The sequence below is a fragment of the Oryza glaberrima genome, chromosome 3 (assembly GCF_000147395.1).
Source record: "Oryza glaberrima chromosome 3, OglaRS2, whole genome shotgun sequence".
Lineage (NCBI taxonomy): Eukaryota > Viridiplantae > Streptophyta > Magnoliopsida > Poales > Poaceae > Oryza > Oryza glaberrima.
In genome coordinates, this window is record NC_068328.1 from 2,268,205 (window position 1) to 2,286,916 (window position 18,712).

General features: G+C 44.9%; 3 protein-coding genes across 4 annotated transcripts; 1 reads left to right on the plus strand and 2 right to left on the minus strand.

Moving 5' to 3' along the window:
* The first annotated feature begins 326 nt into the window (after positions 1–326).
* LOC127766095 (ABC transporter C family member 13) lies at positions 327–6,929 on the plus strand. The gene is made up of 11 exons (XM_052291126.1): positions 327–2,977; positions 3,052–3,372; positions 3,456–3,542; positions 3,735–4,412; positions 4,504–4,668; positions 4,843–5,137; positions 5,285–5,499; positions 5,589–5,894; positions 5,973–6,036; positions 6,130–6,369; positions 6,487–6,929. Exons 1-11 carry the CDS (start codon positions 935–937, stop codon positions 6,588–6,590), a joined length of 4,518 nt encoding a protein of 1,505 aa, XP_052147086.1. The 5' UTR covers positions 327–934; the 3' UTR covers positions 6,591–6,929.
* A 793-nt stretch (positions 6,930–7,722) lies between these two features.
* On the minus strand, positions 7,723–10,536 carry LOC127768218 (hypothetical protein At1g04090-like). Its single transcript, XM_052293753.1, has 2 exons — positions 10,264–10,536; positions 7,723–9,563 (listed from the first exon to the last, which is right to left on the minus strand). Exons 1-2 carry the CDS (start codon positions 10,370–10,372, stop codon positions 8,026–8,028), a joined length of 1,647 nt encoding a protein of 548 aa, XP_052149713.1. The 5' UTR covers positions 10,373–10,536; the 3' UTR covers positions 7,723–8,025.
* A 1,756-nt stretch (positions 10,537–12,292) lies between these two features.
* Positions 12,293–17,209, minus strand: LOC127768769 (uncharacterized). Of its 2 annotated transcripts, XM_052294413.1 has the most exons (12): positions 17,050–17,209; positions 16,895–16,956; positions 16,203–16,253; positions 16,084–16,116; positions 15,729–15,833; positions 15,477–15,584; positions 15,295–15,366; positions 15,144–15,194; positions 14,817–14,879; positions 14,572–14,696; positions 14,119–14,314; positions 12,293–13,348 (listed from the first exon to the last, which is right to left on the minus strand). In XM_052294413.1, the coding sequence occupies exons 1-12, from the start codon at positions 17,201–17,203 to the stop codon at positions 12,647–12,649; spliced, it is 1,722 nt and encodes a 573-aa protein (XP_052150373.1). In that variant the 5' UTR covers positions 17,204–17,209; the 3' UTR covers positions 12,293–12,646. The 2 variants fall into 2 exon arrangements, with proteins under 2 accessions (XP_052150373.1, XP_052150374.1); XM_052294414.1 differs by lacking the exon at positions 16,084–16,116 and having other exon boundaries at positions 12,294–13,348; positions 17,050–17,205.
* Between the last annotated feature and the right edge of the window lie 1,503 nt (positions 17,210–18,712).

Consider the following 18,712-nt stretch of genomic DNA (forward strand, 5'->3'; position numbering starts at 1 on the left):
TGTCAGCTCCAAATCCCAGCGTACCATTGCCGTGCAACAAAGCAATGAACACCTGAACAGAGCACAGCACCTATCCCACTTGGTGAAATAACATGGCCAATTTTATAAGACCACACGTACATCTTCCCCCGTCACGGCAGGTCGGCAAGCACGCAGATTATAACAACGCCGCATACATGCAGCTGCAGCAGGAGGAGGACGAGGATGCGATGCAGCTGCAGCAGCTGGTCAGGTCGGTCCGCGTCGTAAGTCGTAACACGAAGCGAGAGAGGGGGGAAAGAAGAAAGCTATTCGGAACTCTCCTCTTTAAATGCCTAATGCGGCATCGCTCACCGGCCTGATCCGTGTGATCAAGCCATCAAACCACACACACCACCCAGCGTCACACGCCTGACTTCATCATCCTCCTCTCCTCCTCCGCGACCTTCCTTCCTTCCCTTCCCCTTGTGCCGCCCCCAGCCAAAATTCACTCGCTCGCCGCCACACATCGATCCACCCATCCGCCCCCGCAATCCCCCACGCGGCGCGTCACCTACCACCGCATCTCCACGGGCGCGGAGGTTGAGGGAGTTGGTGAGAGGAGATCAGAGCAGCATCCTCGGAGAGCCCGCCCGCCGCCCGCATTAGGATTCATTAGGATTTAGGACTCGGTGCTTGCATTTTAGCAGAAGAAATCTTGTCAAATCCTAATCTCTTTCTCGCTCGACGAGGAGGTGAGGTGAGGTGGGAGAGCTAGCGAACAAAGGCTTGGTTTGGTGCCATCTGGCGGCTCCGATGGCGTAACCCGCCGCCGCCCTCAGAGCTCGGCCTTTGCCTGCCTTGCCTGCCTTCTGCCCCGCCGCCCTCTGCCCTCTGCCGTGGCGTGGCGAGGCCCAATGCCTTTTAAACCCCGCCCCGCTGCCATCCTGACGCCCCCGATCCCCACCGCCTCCCAATGCCGCACTTCCCGAACCTCCCGCTCCCGGAGGCCGCCGCCGCCGCCGCGCACGCCGCGCTGCTCGCCCTCGCCCTGCTCCTGCTCCTCCTCCGCTCCGCGCGCGCCCTCGCCTCGCGCTGCGCGTCATGCCTCAAGACCGCCCCGCGCCGAGCCGCGGCGGTCGACGGGGGGCTCGCCGCCGCGTCGTCCGTGGGCGCGTGGTACAGGGCGGCGCTGGCGTGCTGCGGCTACGCCCTGCTGGCGCAGGTCGCCGCCCTGAGCTACGAGGTCGCGGTGGCCGGTTCTCATGTCGCCGTGGAGGCCCTGCTGCTGCCCGCGGTGCAGGCGCTGGCGTGGGCGGCGCTCCTGGCGCTCGCGATGCAGGCCCGGGCCGTCGGGTGGGGCAGGTTCCCCGTACTGGTGCGCGTCTGGTGGGTGGTCTCCTTCGTGCTCTGTGTTGGCATCGCGTACGACGATACCAGGCACCTCATGGGCGATGATGATGATGATGAGGTGGACTACGCTCACATGGTTGCCAACTTCGCGTCGGCGCCGGCCCTCGGGTTCCTCTGCTTGGTTGGTGTCATGGGTTCCACCGGTGTTGAATTGGAGTTCACCGACGACGACAGCAGTGTTCATGAACCGCTCTTGCTCGGTGGGCAGCGGAGAGACGCCGACGAGGAGCCCGGGTGCTTGCGGGTGACGCCATATGGCGATGCTGGGATTGTTAGCCTTGCAACATTATCATGGCTTAGTCCGCTGCTGTCAGTTGGTGCGCAGCGACCACTTGAGCTGGCTGACATACCCTTGATGGCACACAAAGACCGTGCCAAATCCTGCTACAAAGCGATGAGCAGTCACTATGAACGCCAGCGGATGGAGCGCCCCGGCAGCGAACCATCACTGGCATGGGCAATATTGAAGTCGTTCTGGCGTGAGGCAGCGATCAATGGTGCTTTCGCAGCGGTGAACACAATTGTCTCCTATGTTGGCCCATACCTGATCAGCTACTTTGTGGACTACCTCAGTGGCAAAATTGAATTCCCCCATGAAGGTTACATCCTTGCCTCTGTATTTTTTGTAGCAAAGTTGCTTGAGACGCTCACTGCTCGGCAGTGGTACTTGGGCGTGGATGTCATGGGGATCCATGTCAAGTCTGGGCTGACGGCCATGGTGTACAGGAAGGGCCTTAGGCTGTCGAATTCCTCGCGGCAGAGCCACACCAGTGGTGAGATTGTGAATTACATGGCGGTTGATGTACAGCGTGTGGGGGACTATGCATGGTACTTTCATGACATCTGGATGCTTCCACTGCAGATCATCCTCGCCCTCGCCATCCTGTACAAGAATGTTGGAATCGCCATGGTTTCAACATTGGTAGCTACTGTATTATCAATTGCTGCCTCAGTTCCTGTGGCGAAGCTGCAGGAGCACTACCAAGATAAGCTTATGGCCTCAAAGGATGAGCGCATGCGCAAGACATCAGAGTGCCTGAAGAATATGAGGATTTTGAAGCTCCAAGCGTGGGAGGATCGATACAGGCTGAAGTTGGAAGAGATGAGAAATGTGGAATGCAAGTGGCTTCGGTGGGCTCTGTATTCACAGGCCGCAGTTACATTTGTTTTCTGGAGTTCACCAATCTTTGTCGCCGTGATAACATTTGGGACTTGTATATTGCTTGGTGGCGAACTCACTGCTGGAGGTGTTCTTTCTGCTTTAGCAACATTTAGGATCCTTCAAGAACCACTTAGGAATTTCCCAGATCTTATCTCTATGATTGCTCAGACGAGGGTATCTTTGGACCGGTTGTCTCACTTTCTTCAACAAGAAGAATTGCCAGATGATGCAACTATAACGGTTCCACATGGTAGTACAGATAAGGCAATCAATATAAATGATGCTACATTCTCTTGGAACCCATCTTCTCCAACCCCTACACTTTCTGGCATCAACCTTAGTGTGGTGAGGGGTATGCGAGTAGCAGTGTGTGGTGTCATTGGTTCTGGCAAATCAAGCTTGTTGTCTTCTATACTCGGCGAGATACCCAAATTGTGTGGTCAAGTAAGTAAATGTATACATTATTGGTGTTAAAATGCACGGTAGTTTTGTTACATTTTCCCCTAACTCCTTTCCAGGTGAGGATCAGTGGATCAGCAGCATATGTCCCTCAGACTGCCTGGATACAGTCCGGAAACATTGAGGAGAACATTCTTTTTGGCAGTCCAATGGACAAACAGCGTTACAAGAGAGTTATTGAGGCTTGCTCCCTGAAGAAAGATCTTCAGTTGCTCCAATATGGAGATCAGACCATCATCGGTGATAGGGGCATTAATTTGAGTGGGGGTCAGAAACAAAGAGTACAGCTTGCAAGAGCACTATACCAAGATGCTGATATTTATTTGCTCGATGATCCCTTCAGTGCGGTTGATGCTCATACTGGGAGTGAATTATTTAGGGTTGGTACTCATTGTTGCCTATTCCATCTATTTCAAAAGTTTTTTTTTTCCATTGCATAACATCCCAAGCTTCTGTGTTACAGGAATATATATTGACTGCACTAGCAAGCAAGACCGTAATTTATGTAACCCATCAAATTGAGTTTCTACCAGCTGCTGACTTGATACTGGTAACTACATTCTTCTCACAATCTGAATATGTTGTAATCATTTATGCACAAGAGTATTTCCATCAGAATTAACTATACAGGCAGATTCTGTATAAAAGCAAGTTATTTTTAGTTATAGTTTTCATGAGACTATGCATGATCATAGGGGCCTGGATTGATGTCTCTTTATTCTTCTATATTGTGCACGTGCAGGTTCTTAAGGATGGTCATATCACCCAAGCTGGAAAATATGATGATCTTCTCCAAGCTGGCACTGATTTCAATGCTTTGGTTTGTGCTCATAAGGAAGCTATTGAGACCATGGAATTTTCCGAAGATTCCGATGAGGATACTGTCTCTTCTGTTCCTATCAAAAGACTGACGCCAAGTGTTAGCAATATAGATAATCTGAAAAACAAGGTGTCCAATAATGAAAAACCATCTAGTACGCGTGGAATAAAAGAAAAGAAGAAGAAGCCTGAAGAGCGTAAGAAGAAGCGGTCTGTTCAAGAGGAGGAGAGGGAGCGAGGAAGGGTTAGCTTACAGGTTTACTTGTCATACATGGGAGAAGCATACAAAGGTACACTGATACCCCTCATTATCCTGGCCCAAACCATGTTTCAAGTACTTCAGATTGCGAGTAACTGGTGGATGGCATGGGCAAACCCACAAACAGAAGGAGATGCACCTAAGACAGACAGTGTGGTTCTCTTGGTTGTTTATATGTCCCTTGCCTTTGGGAGTTCATTGTTTGTGTTTGTGAGAAGTCTTCTTGTGGCTACATTTGGTTTAGCAACTGCACAGAAGCTGTTTGTAAAGATGCTAAGGTGTGTTTTTCGAGCGCCAATGTCATTCTTTGATACTACACCATCCGGTCGAATTTTGAACCGAGTAAGTTAAATTTGTTCTTTCTCCTGTTAATATTATTTTGTATCACTTGATTCTTAAATGTGCCATTTCTAATGTGAATCATGCATACCAGGTTTCTGTAGATCAAAGTGTCGTGGACCTTGATATAGCATTCAGACTTGGTGGATTTGCATCAACAACAATTCAACTACTTGGAATTGTTGCTGTCATGAGCAAAGTCACATGGCAAGTTTTGATTCTTATAGTTCCTATGGCTGTTGCATGCATGTGGATGCAGGTAATTCATTGTTGAGGCAGTGAAAACTGAATTTCTTGCTTGTGTTTAAAGAATTGAGACGTTTCACATTTCTCTTCGTAAAAAACATTTTGCTTGCTTGCTTTTGCTTACTATCAGTAATATATGTTTTCTAATCAGGGTTTTTTTTACTGATAAATATTATCTACCACGCAGAGATATTATATTGCTTCATCAAGGGAATTGACTAGGATCTTAAGCGTACAGAAGTCGCCGGTGATCCATTTGTTTAGTGAGTCAATTGCTGGTGCTGCTACAATCAGAGGTTTTGGTCAAGAGAAACGATTCATGAAAAGAAATCTTTACCTTCTTGACTGTTTTGCTCGGCCTCTATTTTCCAGCCTGGCAGCTATTGAATGGCTGTGCCTGCGAATGGAATTGCTCTCGACCTTTGTCTTCGCTTTTTGCATGGCGATACTAGTGAGCTTCCCTCCTGGCACAATTGAACCAAGTATGTCTTACCTGGTGTCACATGTACTGTTCTATTGCATTTTGTGATATTTCTTTACCTAATCATTTACATAAGCACAGAGGAAAGTCTTGCATCATTTTGTCGGTTTACATTTTGCTTTATCTAAGTGCGGTTCTATCTTGATAGGTATGGCTGGGCTTGCTGTCACTTATGGACTTAATTTAAATGCTCGCATGTCAAGGTGGATACTGAGCTTCTGTAAATTAGAGAATAGAATCATCTCTGTTGAACGCATTTATCAGTATTGCAAGCTTCCCAGTGAAGCACCACTCATCATTGAGAATAGCCGTCCCTCATCCTCGTGGCCTGAGAATGGAAACATTGAGCTGGTCGATCTCAAGGTACAATCCTGAACTGATGTGTATTTTATCTCTGTCCTCTCCTAAGCCAATCCCATCTGTGAATTTAATTCTATTATCAAACATGACAGGTACGGTACAAAGATGACCTGCCCTTAGTTCTACATGGAATCAGTTGTATATTTCCCGGTGGAAAAAAGATTGGGATTGTGGGGCGAACTGGAAGTGGTAAATCTACTCTTATTCAGGCCCTTTTCCGCTTAATTGAACCTACAGGAGGGAAAGTTATCATCGATGACATCGATATTTCTAGAATTGGCCTGCATGATCTGCGGTCACGGTTGAGCATCATTCCCCAGGACCCTACGTTGTTTGAGGGTACTATCAGAATGAATCTTGATCCTCTTGAAGAATGTACTGATCAGGAAATTTGGGAGGTACGCCCTGGTCACTTTCAATGCTGCAGCCATGTTAAATATGTCTTGATTTTTATGGAAGGACCTTTTTTCTTTCAGGCACTAGAAAAGTGTCAGCTCGGAGAGGTCATTCGGTCCAAGGATGAAAAGCTGGACAGTCCAGGTCTGTTTCTTTCTTGAATAAATGGATAATTCTTGTAAAGTATGGTGTTTTTCCCCTCTAAATTTATTTTCCTGGGCGTCTGTTGGGTTGCAGTACTGGAGAATGGAGATAACTGGAGTGTGGGACAACGCCAGCTTATTGCATTGGGTAGGGCCCTGCTGAAACAGGCAAAAATTTTGGTGCTTGACGAGGCAACAGCATCAGTTGACACAGCTACGGACAATCTTATTCAAAAGATTATTCGCAGTGAATTCAAGGATTGCACGGTCTGCACCATTGCACACCGTATCCCGACGGTTATTGATAGTGACCTAGTCCTGGTGCTTAGTGATGGTACGGTCTCTTCACTGAAATTAACCAAATGACCTAAGAATTTTCCTATTCACCTGTCAAAACTTGTCCATTTTACCTTTCTTTTGTTGTGAACTTATCTTATCCTTTGGATTCCAGGTAAAATTGCAGAGTTTGACACACCCCAGAGGCTCTTGGAGGACAAGTCCTCCATGTTCATGCAGCTAGTATCTGAATACTCAACTCGGTCAAGCTGTATATAGAGAGGCTTAGCTTAAAACCCCCCACACCAAGTAGGAACAGGGAGGTAGGATAGCCACATCTGCCAGTGGACTCACACCATAGAAGTACCAACATCATAGGGCAAGACACAAGCCGAGGTGTATATGAGCGGAAACAAAATGTTCCCTGACGTGAATAAACCATGGAATCGATGAGGGAACGCAGCGGGCAGCACCACGGGAGGAGTTGGTGAGATTACCCGAAGCTCTGATGCTTCTGTATGTATAAACAATGCGGTACTACTTCTCCCTTGCATAGTGGAAAAAGGGAAGGCAATGTTCATGGGTAATAAAGGGGTAACAAGTTTCATTTTGGCACCAGATTGGAGTGCTTTGGTCTACTGTATAGAACTCAATTCACCTGTGCAGTAAAACATAAAGCATATAGTAGTTAAAAGATGATACTGCAGCAGTTCAGCGATGAATCTGCTGGTCCCTGTTGCAACTTGCAATTGTAAGAGTGTAGCTGCAGAGGCAATGAGGCATTGAAGCGAGGCCATCCCAGACCATATCGCTGCAAATCCTTTGACAGAGATAGACCATATCGCTCGTACGTGGCAGTCCCATTTCAGCCCAACTTATGGCCTACATGGGCGTGACAGCCCGTCCCGGCCCAACTAGCATAGGCCGCATTAGTTCCAGCCCAGATAACATGGGCTGTAGAACGGGCCATCAAGTACCTGCCAGAGGCAGGCGGGCCCACCTCAAGCGCGCGCGGCAGCTGGACTACCCGCAGGGGACGGCCCCCATCTCCTGATCTCCTCTACCTTTTCCTCCACCCTTCCGACAATGGCAAGTGGATCCGCTAACTAAAACGTCACCAGTGCAAAATGATCAATCACCAAATTCGATCTTTTTAATCGGCATTACTACCTCTCTGTCCTATATAATAAAGAAAACAAATATAATATGAATATGAAATATCCAAGTAATACGAATTTAACAATATCCAAGCACTATGAATTTAACCTGTGTTTTTCATGGGACTGACGGAGTACGTGCCATTGAAAATAAGAAACTTCAACCGTTCTACTGCACATGCCTAATTATTCTAGCACGAAGATGATACGTGCAAGAAACGCTCTGCAGACATTCTAGGAAAGAGAGGCTCACATGGTCAGTAGCTTTTGTCGACTATGTCGGCTTTAGTTTATGGTTCTTAGAAACAGAGTTATAGCTGACACAAGGTACAAACAGGCCAGATGATCAAACAGGACAACATAACGTGATTACCTCTTCAACCTTCAGCTTTGCCAGCATTTCACCTACAAACTCTATGAACTGAAATGCCTTGGCAAAGCATATCGATCGTTCGACCCCAATATCACTATTACAGCACCCTTAGGGTACATATCTATAGAGCTATCTGGATTCTGGAACAAATTATGAAGCATATATTTGAAGTTGGAAACATCTTCTAGCCTCTCTCATCGCCTTCCCAGTTGTTTTTCTCCTTTGGTCCAGTTGGTCCTTCCTCCTCGTACAGCTCCACCGGAAGACTGTTCAGTATTGCTTCAGCTGTGAACCGAAGAAAGAAGGGCAAGAAGCTAAGCACAGCGTCTATCTCCGACCGTGAGTTGTATTCCACGGTCGGGCCCCATTCTCTCATGTACTGCAGCCAGCATGGTTCGATAACGGCATCTCCCAGATGTCCCGCAGAGATGATCTTATACCTTGTGCTCGAATCGACCAAAATATCGCTTCGTGCTGCATCGTTTCTTACCCCAACACCAGCCTTCTCAGATCCCAACAGATAACATCCAGGGTGCGCATAGCTTGCGTGGCCATCCTTCGCTGAGTAAACGATGGCTTTGTTTCCTGAGATGAACTCCAGATCACATGCATCCACCCAGTCGCCTCCACTGTGCTGTGAGAAGTAGATAGATGAGAGCTCTCCTGAGAAGTTACTTATACGGAGGGTGAAATGCTCCCAGTCACCAGTATGCCTGCCGACTTTCTGTAGAGCAAAGCTAGCAAATCCGACCTTTATTGTTGCTGGCCCATTAAATGGGCAGAACACCCACATCGCAATGTCAGTGAAAGTTCCTCCATGAGCCGGCTTAATATGCACATAGAGCTCAGCACTCTTCAGATTACCAGCTTTGACATATTCATTCCTATCACCATCAGGAATATCAATCCAGTACTCACCGTCATTTGTCCCACCAGCAGGAAGGTTCGAACCACTAGCAAGAATTACATCTCCCATTTCTTTACCTTTCTTGTGGAGCGTAGCTCCATTCTCAAAGAACCAAGAGACTGACGATGGTAAGTAGATCTCTTGCGGGTGGAAGAAAACAGTTGGTCCATAGTGCTCGATCAGTGCTTTGATCTGCTCTAAATTAGGCATGGAACTCAAACTTGAATCAAAGTTCTTCAAGCAGGGAATGTCTGATTCTTCTGTATCTGTTCCACAGAAGAATGTACCAACAGGTATCCCTCTTCCTGCCATCCCTCGGTGGCAAGGCCTTGTATTCCAGATGTAGCAATTACCTCCCATATTTGTGATTGACTTAAAGTTTTCACATTCATCAGTGAGGTCACCCCGCACACATCGAACTGCATCTAATGAGGGCTTCTTCGGTCCTCTAGTAACCACATAGCCGAGAGCTTCATAACCATCCGGTGGTGATGGTGACCAGAAGCAACCACAATCACTATTGTCATCATCATTCAAGTCAGTACTAGTCCAAACAAGGGTGTAATCTAATGGTTTCTCAAGAGCAGGCTTGAGATTGATCGATTGGCAGCTAGCCGCTTCCCTTGCCACAAGAAGAAATCCCTGTAAAGGTCGGTCATTCTGTTGGGCATAGTGCCCAAGGCAGTGGAAACCATCAGGGATTTCTTGCGGCTCATAGAATGTAGCTCCTGAGCAGCTCCATATACTCTGGAATTTGGTAATACTTGCAACCTCGAGCTCGCCTATGCATATTGTGCCCTTAGAGAAATCTCCTCCTGTGAAGAAGTTGACAAAATGTTACATAGAGGTTCAGGAATTCAGGAAGCTATCCTTAATTTTGGGAAAACTAATGGCATGCAAATTAAAATTTGGAACATTCTGTTTTATGCGCTTGCTAGTTGCTACTCGTTGCTCAACTAAGAACGGTAAAAGAAAAATCAACTCCATCATAACCCCAAAAATAGCCTGTGCAAATTGAAGTGAACTAAAGGTTTTGGTTTCTTGCAAATGGGTGCAAATCTTTGAGCCTACGACTGCTAGTGTGCTAGCTTATCAATTAATAGGCCTTGTGAGTAAATCAGAATATTCCTGGCCATACCACTTCCATTCCAAGCCAAGCATCAGGATTTCGACTCAATCCTTACGCTAAGACCATATTAGAATCGACGATACCATATCTAATAAAATGAAAAATCTGTTTATTAACTATTTGACTGTCACCCGCCGAAGAAATTAAGGATCAATTCTGTCAACTGCCATGAAAAATTTCCCGTTTAGGAAAGAAGGAACGGACAAGCAACAAATCAAATCAAATTTGGCGCGAGCTCACGCATAGCAGCTGAAAATTTACATCCATCCACAAAGACACTATCCGGCAATCCAAACCATAGATGACGACTACTTACGAGCAGATTAAGATTAAGAACCAATTAAACACTACAGGAAGAAACGAGGAAAGCGAAGAAGTCCCCGAACCTTGCGGCCAGTCGGGCAAGGGCGCCGGCAGCTGGAACGGCTCCGGCAGCCGGACCTCGCCTTCGGCGGCGATCGACGGGCCGCAGCCGAAGCAGCTCCACCAAGCCATCGCCCCAACCCCTCCCCTCCCCTTCCTTCCTTGCCCCTTCTTCACCCAGTCCAACCCCCGAGCTCTCTCCTCCTCTTATTTATAGGTCAAAGCGGCGGCTGGCTCGGGCTCCCGCGCGCGAGCTCCGGTCCAACGGGGGACCGGCGCCTCTTCTCTCCATTGGTAGCCAATGGCCGCCGCTTCCGCGGGGTTGATGGCGACGCCGGAGACGGGCTCGGGCCGGGCCTGGGCCTGGGCCTGGGCTGGGGCGGCGTGAGACACGAGGGGAATGGGCCGTTGCTTTCGGCGTGGGAACTCGGGAATATGCTTTTCTTTCGCTCACGCGATGCGAGGATATTTCGCACGCAGACCTACGTGTCCGAAAAGCGGTGGCGATTCGGGCGCGGACGAGGTGCGTGAAGGTGAAGGAGATGGGCTTCCTGTTCGGCTGGGGGATTCGTAGCGTGACAGGAAGTGGTTACGTCCTGCTCATGAGTACTTACCGGGTAGTTGTACTGGCAATAGTCACGGTGGAGTAGAAAGGATCAGCACAACGACCTCCAGGCTCCAGCCGCCAGGTGAAGCTGGATCATACATTGATACAGTACATTCATACCTCAGCAGTCAGCACTCAGCACTGACATAAACAAAGCTACTCCCTCCGTTCACAATGTAAATCATTCTAACATTTTCCACATTTATATTAATATTAATGAATCTAAAATGCTCCCTCAAAATCCTATCACTTATTTAGTAAAATAGTAGTAGTACCTGTGAGGGTCATATCATATGGGCTTTGAGTTGAGCCCTCAAGCATCAAGCCCTCGAGCTTTGAGTTTGAGAGTGAGTTTACCGTAAGCACGTTTTTCTTAAACTGCTAATCTGCAATGCAGGATGTGTTAAAAAAATGTATAAAAGTTTTTTTAAAAACAATAAATCTATTTTTATAATAGTTATTTCCTCCGTTTCACAATGTAAGACTTTCTAGCATTGTCCATATTCATATAAATGTTAATGAATCTAGAACAATACTAGAAACTCTTACATCGTGAAACGGAGGGAATATTACTTAATCAATCATGTAAAGATGGTTTGTACCTTTTTCAAGCCGTCAATCAGCTACAACCGAAATGTCCTACCAAAGTGAGCCTCAGAGTATATTTGGGGAGCTTATTCATAGAAGTTACTTGTTGGTGGCCCGCTTTAGAGATTTTGGAAAACTGGGTTTTCTATCTTGTAGTTTTTAATTTATTTTCTAGATTCTACAACTACAAATTTTTAGAATCGAAAAAAAACTAAACTGTTTAGAAAACTTATGATTATGAGATAAACTGATATTAGAAACTCCCTCAAACTCACCGTCAGAAGCTGCCCAAAACAGGCCGTCGGTGAGCATTGGGTGACTAGGTTGTGAGGCTCCTCGCATACTCGCACAGGCTTCGGTCGATGGATAATTCCACAGCAGCAGTGCAGCACCGGCCTGGTCACCTGGGCCAGCCGGCCAGCTCTGTAGTCTGTACCATACATGAACTGATGAACAGAAATATGTCCAACCATCAAGAAAGCATAAAAGTAAAGACACAGATTTGTCCCAGAATGAAATGCTTTGCATTTTCCACACAAAAAGGAAAAAAATGTATCGTCTTCTAGTAAGGTAGGAGTATAGTTGTTGTCTTTCTTGCATCATCAAATCAGAGCTTGCCATCATCGATAATCTCTGCTGTTGTAAAAGCAGATATGTCCTACTTCCGTCCTGTCCAAGCACCAGCAGTGCACATCGAATGTGACACATGCATTGAGTATCAAACGTAGGAAAAAACCAATTACGCAATCTAAATTGTGATATAAATCTTTTAAGCCTAATTACACCATAATTTGACAATGTGGTCCTACAGTAAACATTTACTAATAATGGATTAATTAGGCTTGATAAATTTGTCTCGCAGTTTCCTGGCGAAATTTAGAATTTGTTTTGTTATTAGCCTACGTTTAATATTTAAAATATGTATCCGTATATCCGATATGACAACCAAACCCAAAAATTTTTCCCAATTAAACGAGGCCTCAGAGCATAAAGTGAAATCCACACTTCCAAGTTCCAACCCATCCCCAGTCACATATGCCCGTTGCAAACTTGCAATGTACGGGTATTCTACTAGTAAGAATAAAAATATAGGAATTTTCCATATCAATAATATAATTGCCACAAAAAAAACTTGTCCATTCATCTGGTACAATAATGGTGGGAAATCACCAAGTAATGAAATGCATGAAATTCAGCTAAACATCAAAGTCTCACACCTGAAAATACAGTATGGAAAGCGTTGCATTCCTGAAAGAACTGCAAACATCATTACCACAGAACCAAGAGCTAATGATACCATTACTCTCGTGAATTCCATTTATCCACTTGTCCACAAGCCTGAAACCCTGGGCCATTGCGGTAGAAAGGATAGAATCCTCATCAACTCGGCGCTGAATGTAGCAAAGAATAAGGGCTGCATCTGAATCCTTATTAGAAATTAGTTCCCTAGCAGTCTTGAAGAGGGGAAATATAGCGTCAGGATTGTAGGTAACGTCAGTTCCTATTATGCAATCAAAACCTGTTCCATCGCTGGAAAGCTCCCTGACTGCCTTCAGATCATCTTTGTCGCCCCAAAATAACTTCCTGATCAGAATCTTTTTAAGCAAATCAGGCTCCAAGTTAGAGGCAGTATTTTCTCTAAGAAGATCGAGAGATTCTGCGTCTCCATCAGTAGCTACAACAAACTGAGCAACTGTAGCAGCAACCATTGAGCAGATGCCAGCCGAGCCACAGCCCAGTTCCAGCACTCTTTTGCCAGCAAGAATGGAAGGATTCTCTGCTAGAACACTGCACATGAATTGAGCTGATTCCCAAAGCATTAGACCGGTTAATTTGCAGGTGTGCTGGTGTTCTTTTGTGAGCATTTTTATTTCGAAGTCATGACCTTTTGCTTTGATCCGAAGGACCTGAGCCTGCAAAACAGAGAAATATTATGTGAAATTACTTCACAAGACAATGACAAATTTGTAATGTCAAGAGTATATTAGAAACATAAAGATAAACAATTCCAGATTTGTGATTGAAAAAGAGAAATCACATCTGCAGTTTCATGCCATTGCATTGACATCCCACTGCAACTGCAGACCTGCAGTGACTAAAGTCAAACAGATAATGCAAATATGCTGCATACCTGCAGTTAATTGCTGCTGGATGCATGCCTTGCCAGTCATCGGGTAATTGTATTGCTTATCAATGACATGGATTGAAAAGGACAAATGGGCTTTTTTTTTTGTTCTTCCTTTTAATTTGCAGGTAATCCACACCTAGCGAACCCGAGTAAACCAAATTAAAGGTTTAATATTGTTTTTCTCATGCTGCTCTTTTAGATCACTACCAAACTTACTGAACTCTCTTCTGTGTCACTTTATATTATACATTACTCTCTCCGTTTCACAATGTAAGACTTTCTAGCATTGTCCATATTCATATAGATGCTAATGAATCTAGACATTATTATATATATATATTCATTAGCATCTATATGAATGTGGGCAATGCTAGAAAGTCTTACATTGTGAAACGGAGGAAGTACTTTTGATATGTCATTCAGATAAGACAAAAGTAATGGAAACTAGCTTCTCGTTAATAAGGCGTGGCAGGAAATCCAACTTTTTTACTCCAATACAAGTCTGATGCTCACAGCAACAAAGGATAACACTCAGCTTAAATTAATAAAAGTTACCTCATCAAGGTTGTGTGAAGTTCCAAACATATTGTTAAAATCCTCAGAAAGGTCAATTTCTTCACTGGTGCTCTTCTCCTGAGAAGCATTAGCAGTTAGCTTATCCTTTTCATCTTCACAAGTGTGGGAATCGTGCTGGCCATTTGGGCCTTGAAGACCAGCTGAGCCAAGGATAAAGGTGGCTTGGATCCAGTTCCTAAGCAATATATATAAAAATAATCACGTTGTTGTGAAAAAAAAAAAGTGGGGGCATATTTGAAATCAAGGAAGATAACCACAGTAAAGAGAACAGAGCAAATTAAAAAGGGCAAGGCTACCAAAGTACATGTGTTCTGCAATCGATAGAATTACTCTGAAAGCATTATTAATGTAGGCAAAAAAATATACATGCTTTCTCAATAGCAGGTGGTGCATATATTCTAGAGATATCTGTACAAAGCAAATAATCATCACCTGTTCATCACCAAGTCAAGTGAGCGGTTCTCGACTTGTTTATTGTGCACACAAATCTCCTCAACAGTAAATCCACATGTTGAGAATAAATCCATCAGGTACTCATTTGAAAAGTAATATGCTCGCTGCATGGAGACCGCATTTCAGAATCAATCCACCAGTTTATTTTATAGGTAAAAAGTATCTGTTAATTTTGTTGTGCATAAACTTCCATTAGAGAATATGATTATCTACCATGCACTCACCGTGCCATCCCCTCTGACATAGAAATTCTCACTTATTTGTTGGCCTTTAGACATAAGTCTTTCCTACAAAATATTTACAGCAAGACAATAAGATGGTGGATTAGTGGATTGTTATGCTGCATGATGTAAACACCTAAGGGAATATTTCATACAGTTTGAGACTTGCATCTGATATATGGAAAGTTTGAAACAATTCTTCTCTTGCATGCACTAAACCAAAATCATATCACCAAGAATAGGGAAAAGAGAAGATTTGTAGAAGCCATCCAATTAAACAATCCTACTTTTAGAGAAGGCATCAAAATACACATAAGAAGATATTCATACCTGTGCAAGGTCGCCAAAAGCATAGTCCCGAAAAAGCACACGGCCACCATTCTAATACATAATACATGAGTTTAGTTCCTTGAGTCAATAGAATTTCTAAGAAATTAAAGAAAATAATGATACTGTACTTAGAAGTAACAGGGGCGCTTACTTTCAGAACATTTCTAACATTCTGAAGAACTAGAGGCATTTTAGCGGGTGCAACTGCAGAAAGCATAAAGATCTACTTAATATGTTAGCTGGTTGCACACTCAAAAGTCTATAAATAGATGTAAATAAAGAAGTTAAAATGACTGGTACAGATAGACTAATGATAGAAGTACAGTATATTACCATTGTTACAACATCAACAGAGGAAGGTTGTACATTCTCAGTTAGTTGCTCTGATGTAATATCGCATGCAAATGCATATACTCGGTCAGGTCTGTAGTCCTTATGTTTCTGCATGTAAAATTCAATCAATGAAAATGGGGAATGAATTTGTAGATCCTCAGTTGCACATCTTTTCATTGCAGTGGCAAATTATTAGAAGAGAAAACTGGGTAAATGGATTAATCATTCAGCTACCATCGAGGAATAGTATACCTTAACCAAGTCAACAGCTCGGGGAGAAAAATCACATGCGTGAACAAATATATCAGGGTATGTAGAAATCAATGGAAATATTGTATTTCCAGCTCCACATCCAACCTGCAGTCAACCTTGCACCAGTCACATTCATGTTACAAACAAACAAGAATGAGAAATAGCAACAGAATTTACTAGATATGTTGGCCAAGGTTGTGAGCAGAGTTGAATCTGAAATGCCTTATGAACATTCCCTAGTTGGCTAGTTCGACCAAAAGAATGCTATGAATTAATTCTGCTAAGCTAAATTATCAGAATCAACCATACAATAGTTAGTACAGAAACAAGCCTAAAATATAAATCAGTGCCATGCCTCCAAAATCACCATCTTCCCCCCTCCTTGACCCTATTTTCATCACAATTAAATCAGTTCCGTGAAACTTATGGCCAAATTTGGTACAAAAAGATAGGCTTTTATGTTTAGTTGTTTACCTCAAAGTACTTTCCCCATTCTTTATCCAAGTAGTGTCGATCCTTGAAGAACTGTCCAAATGGAACAGTAAAAAATTCAAATGCATGACAAATCAAATGTAGAAAAGCAGAAATTTAAGCAACCATAAGCATTTGCAGTAGAGAAACAACAATCTGTTGTAGTGGCATATTTGATCCAGAGGTCCAGATTCACTGTATTGTTTGACACCACATTTATCCACCAAGAATATTGACGAAATTTCTTGTTAGCATTGAGAGATATACCAGAACTATAAACAAAGAAGTTCCTTCAACAATTGAGTATCTGGGATCCATTATAGTACCAGCTAGCAATTTGAACAAGTAAACTGAACACGCTATCGATACAAAACAGCATGAATATAGGGAATTAGAACTCTGCTGCTAGGCTTTTCAGTACAATGAAGCGGTCTACACATTCTTGATTTGCTTGAAACTTTGTTTTCACCTGAAGATCAGAGAGCTATCTGCCACTGCCAGCACACAAAAACACCCAGGAATTCGTGGATCACAACAAATAAGACCAGCGAGAAACTACTGAGACAACGCGAAACCAAAAGAAAGGGTTGCAACACAAACACTGCCAATTATAATCTTCCACATCCAACAGTGCTCTCGCACGAGCTAAATAAATCACATGCAAGAGGAGGGCGGGAGGAAACTAGAATCGCAACCCTGTCCTCGTGGCGCTTGTAGAAGATGTCCCAGTACCTCCTCGCATCCCTCTCGTACTTCTCTGCATCCCATCGAGAAAAAACACGCTGTAAAAGCCGCGATAAAATCACCTGAGAAAAGGGCTAACTTAGAGCACGCTCGCTCGCTCGCGAACCTTTCCAGAAAGGCGTGACGAGCCTCCCGGAGGATGTAGAGGAGGCGGAGATCTGCTGCTGCTGCGGCTGCTGCTCGCCGGCGGCCATGGCGCTTCGCTTGGTTTGGAGGCTCCACGGCGAGGGTTTCCTGTTTCCTTCTTCTTCCCTGGCCATATGTGTTGGGCCAATGGCCCGGAACGGGATTACGGCTTGCGTGACACAATTTGGCATGCGGGCCACCAAGCAACGGGCCGTTTCTGAGGCCCACAAACTCCGAACCCAGTTGGGTCTCTACCAGCCGTTAGAGGGTTAAGTACACTTGAGGTCCCTTAAGTTGTCAACGAATCCGATTTTCTTCTTCAACCGGAAACCCGGATACAACGGGTCCCTTAACTATTAAAACCGGTGCAAAGTAGATCCCTCAGCGATTTTGATGGTGGTTTTGACTGATGTGTCAGTCAGACGAAAGGAAAAAAGGTCCCGCCCTCCACTCTATCCACAGACGATGGAAGAGGAGAGTACTTTCTTCTCAATCCCTTTTTTGCAGGTAAGGTAATGCGATAGTGGCCGCAGATCTCGTACATGGAAAGTGCAAGCGATCCACCTCAATTTCGGTGTCAAAGAGACCCATTGCTCGGGTAAGGCCCATGTATGAATTGTTTTTACTGGATCTAGGCCCAAATGCGACTTGTAGCTGCCACGGCCCATAAGTCCTCGTCCGCTTCTACGATGGGCCGGACCAGATCGAGCAGTGGAAAGGCGGTTTTTCTAGCCCATGGGCCACAGTTTGCGAGGAGCGCCAAGCACGGCAAGGGCGTTTGTGTGGTGTTTGTGTTGACTTGAATGCAGGAACCTGTGTGTCATGGTGGGGAAAGCAGAGGAGGGAGGTGCTCGCTGTTCTTCCACTGTGGTCTGTGGGGTTGGGGGCAATAGTTTCTTCACTTTCTTGCTTGTGACTTGTGACCGACCAGCGAAGCATTCAATGAGCATTGCAATTTGTAAACCATGACCATGCTGAATCGCAGGCTTGCAGCAAGACTGAGCATTATATTTGCCCTCCCTGATGCTTCCATGAGCACATCATCAGTACTATTCAACTTCTCTCCCAATACAAGCTTAAACTCGCAATTTGGTGCGGGTGCTGTACTTCCTATGTTCAACTTTCCAAACAACAAATTCCAAGCTTACTTCACAATTTCCCTGCAGAAATTCAAATTTCCCTTTTGTTCACCGAAGACCGAACAGACGACCTTGTCTAAAGTTCTTGCTTACATTACATGTAAGCATCCAGTGAAAGCCATTCCATTGTCGGAAGAAAGCTTATGGTAGTACAGCACTAGGACCAGTACTACCAGTTAGGTTGTGGATAATGTACTGATGCAGTTATGCCGATCTCCAATATTTTCCCAAGAATGTCACAGTACATCCCCCCACATACGTCCGCATGCAAAAACGGTGACCCGGGCGGCGCCCATGATACAGGAGAGGAAAATTTAAGGAAGGCGTGCACATCATAAATGGCATGAGGCAGACAGTGTGAGAAGAACCATGAGACAGCGAAGAACAATGGGTATCGATCGACGACGACGACGGTTTCTGCTTCTTTTTTGAGACCTCTCAGTCTCAGTACAGTACCGGAGTACAGTCTATCCGTTTTGTACGCCGGACAATAACTGCTGATAC

Coding starts and splice junctions, on each gene's coding strand:
- LOC127768218 (XM_052293753.1), bottom strand. CDS start 10,372: ATGGCTTGGTGGAGCTGCTTCGGCTGCGGCCCGTCGATCGCCGCCGAA. Junction 9,564..10,263: donor CTTGCCCGACTGGCCGCAAG/GTTCGGGGACTT, acceptor ACTTCTTCACAG/GAGGAGATTTCTCTAAGGGC.
- LOC127766095 (XM_052291126.1), top strand. CDS start 935: ATGCCGCACTTCCCGAACCTCCCGCTCCCGGAGGCCGCCGCCGCCGCC. Junction 3,373..3,455: donor CTGGGAGTGAATTATTTAGG/GTTGGTACTCAT, acceptor TCTGTGTTACAG/GAATATATATTGACTGCACT. Junction 3,543..3,734: donor CAGCTGCTGACTTGATACTG/GTAACTACATTC, acceptor GTGCACGTGCAG/GTTCTTAAGGATGGTCATAT.
- LOC127768769 (XM_052294413.1), bottom strand. CDS start 17,203: ATGGCCAGGGAAGAAGAAGGAAACAGGAAACCCTCGCCGTGGAGCCTC. Junction 15,195..15,294: donor ATGTTAGAAATGTTCTGAAA/GTAAGCGCCCCT, acceptor ATTATGTATTAG/AATGGTGGCCGTGTGCTTTT. Junction 14,315..14,571: donor CTTGACTTGGTGATGAACAG/GTGATGATTATT, acceptor TATATTGCTTAG/GAACTGGATCCAAGCCACCT.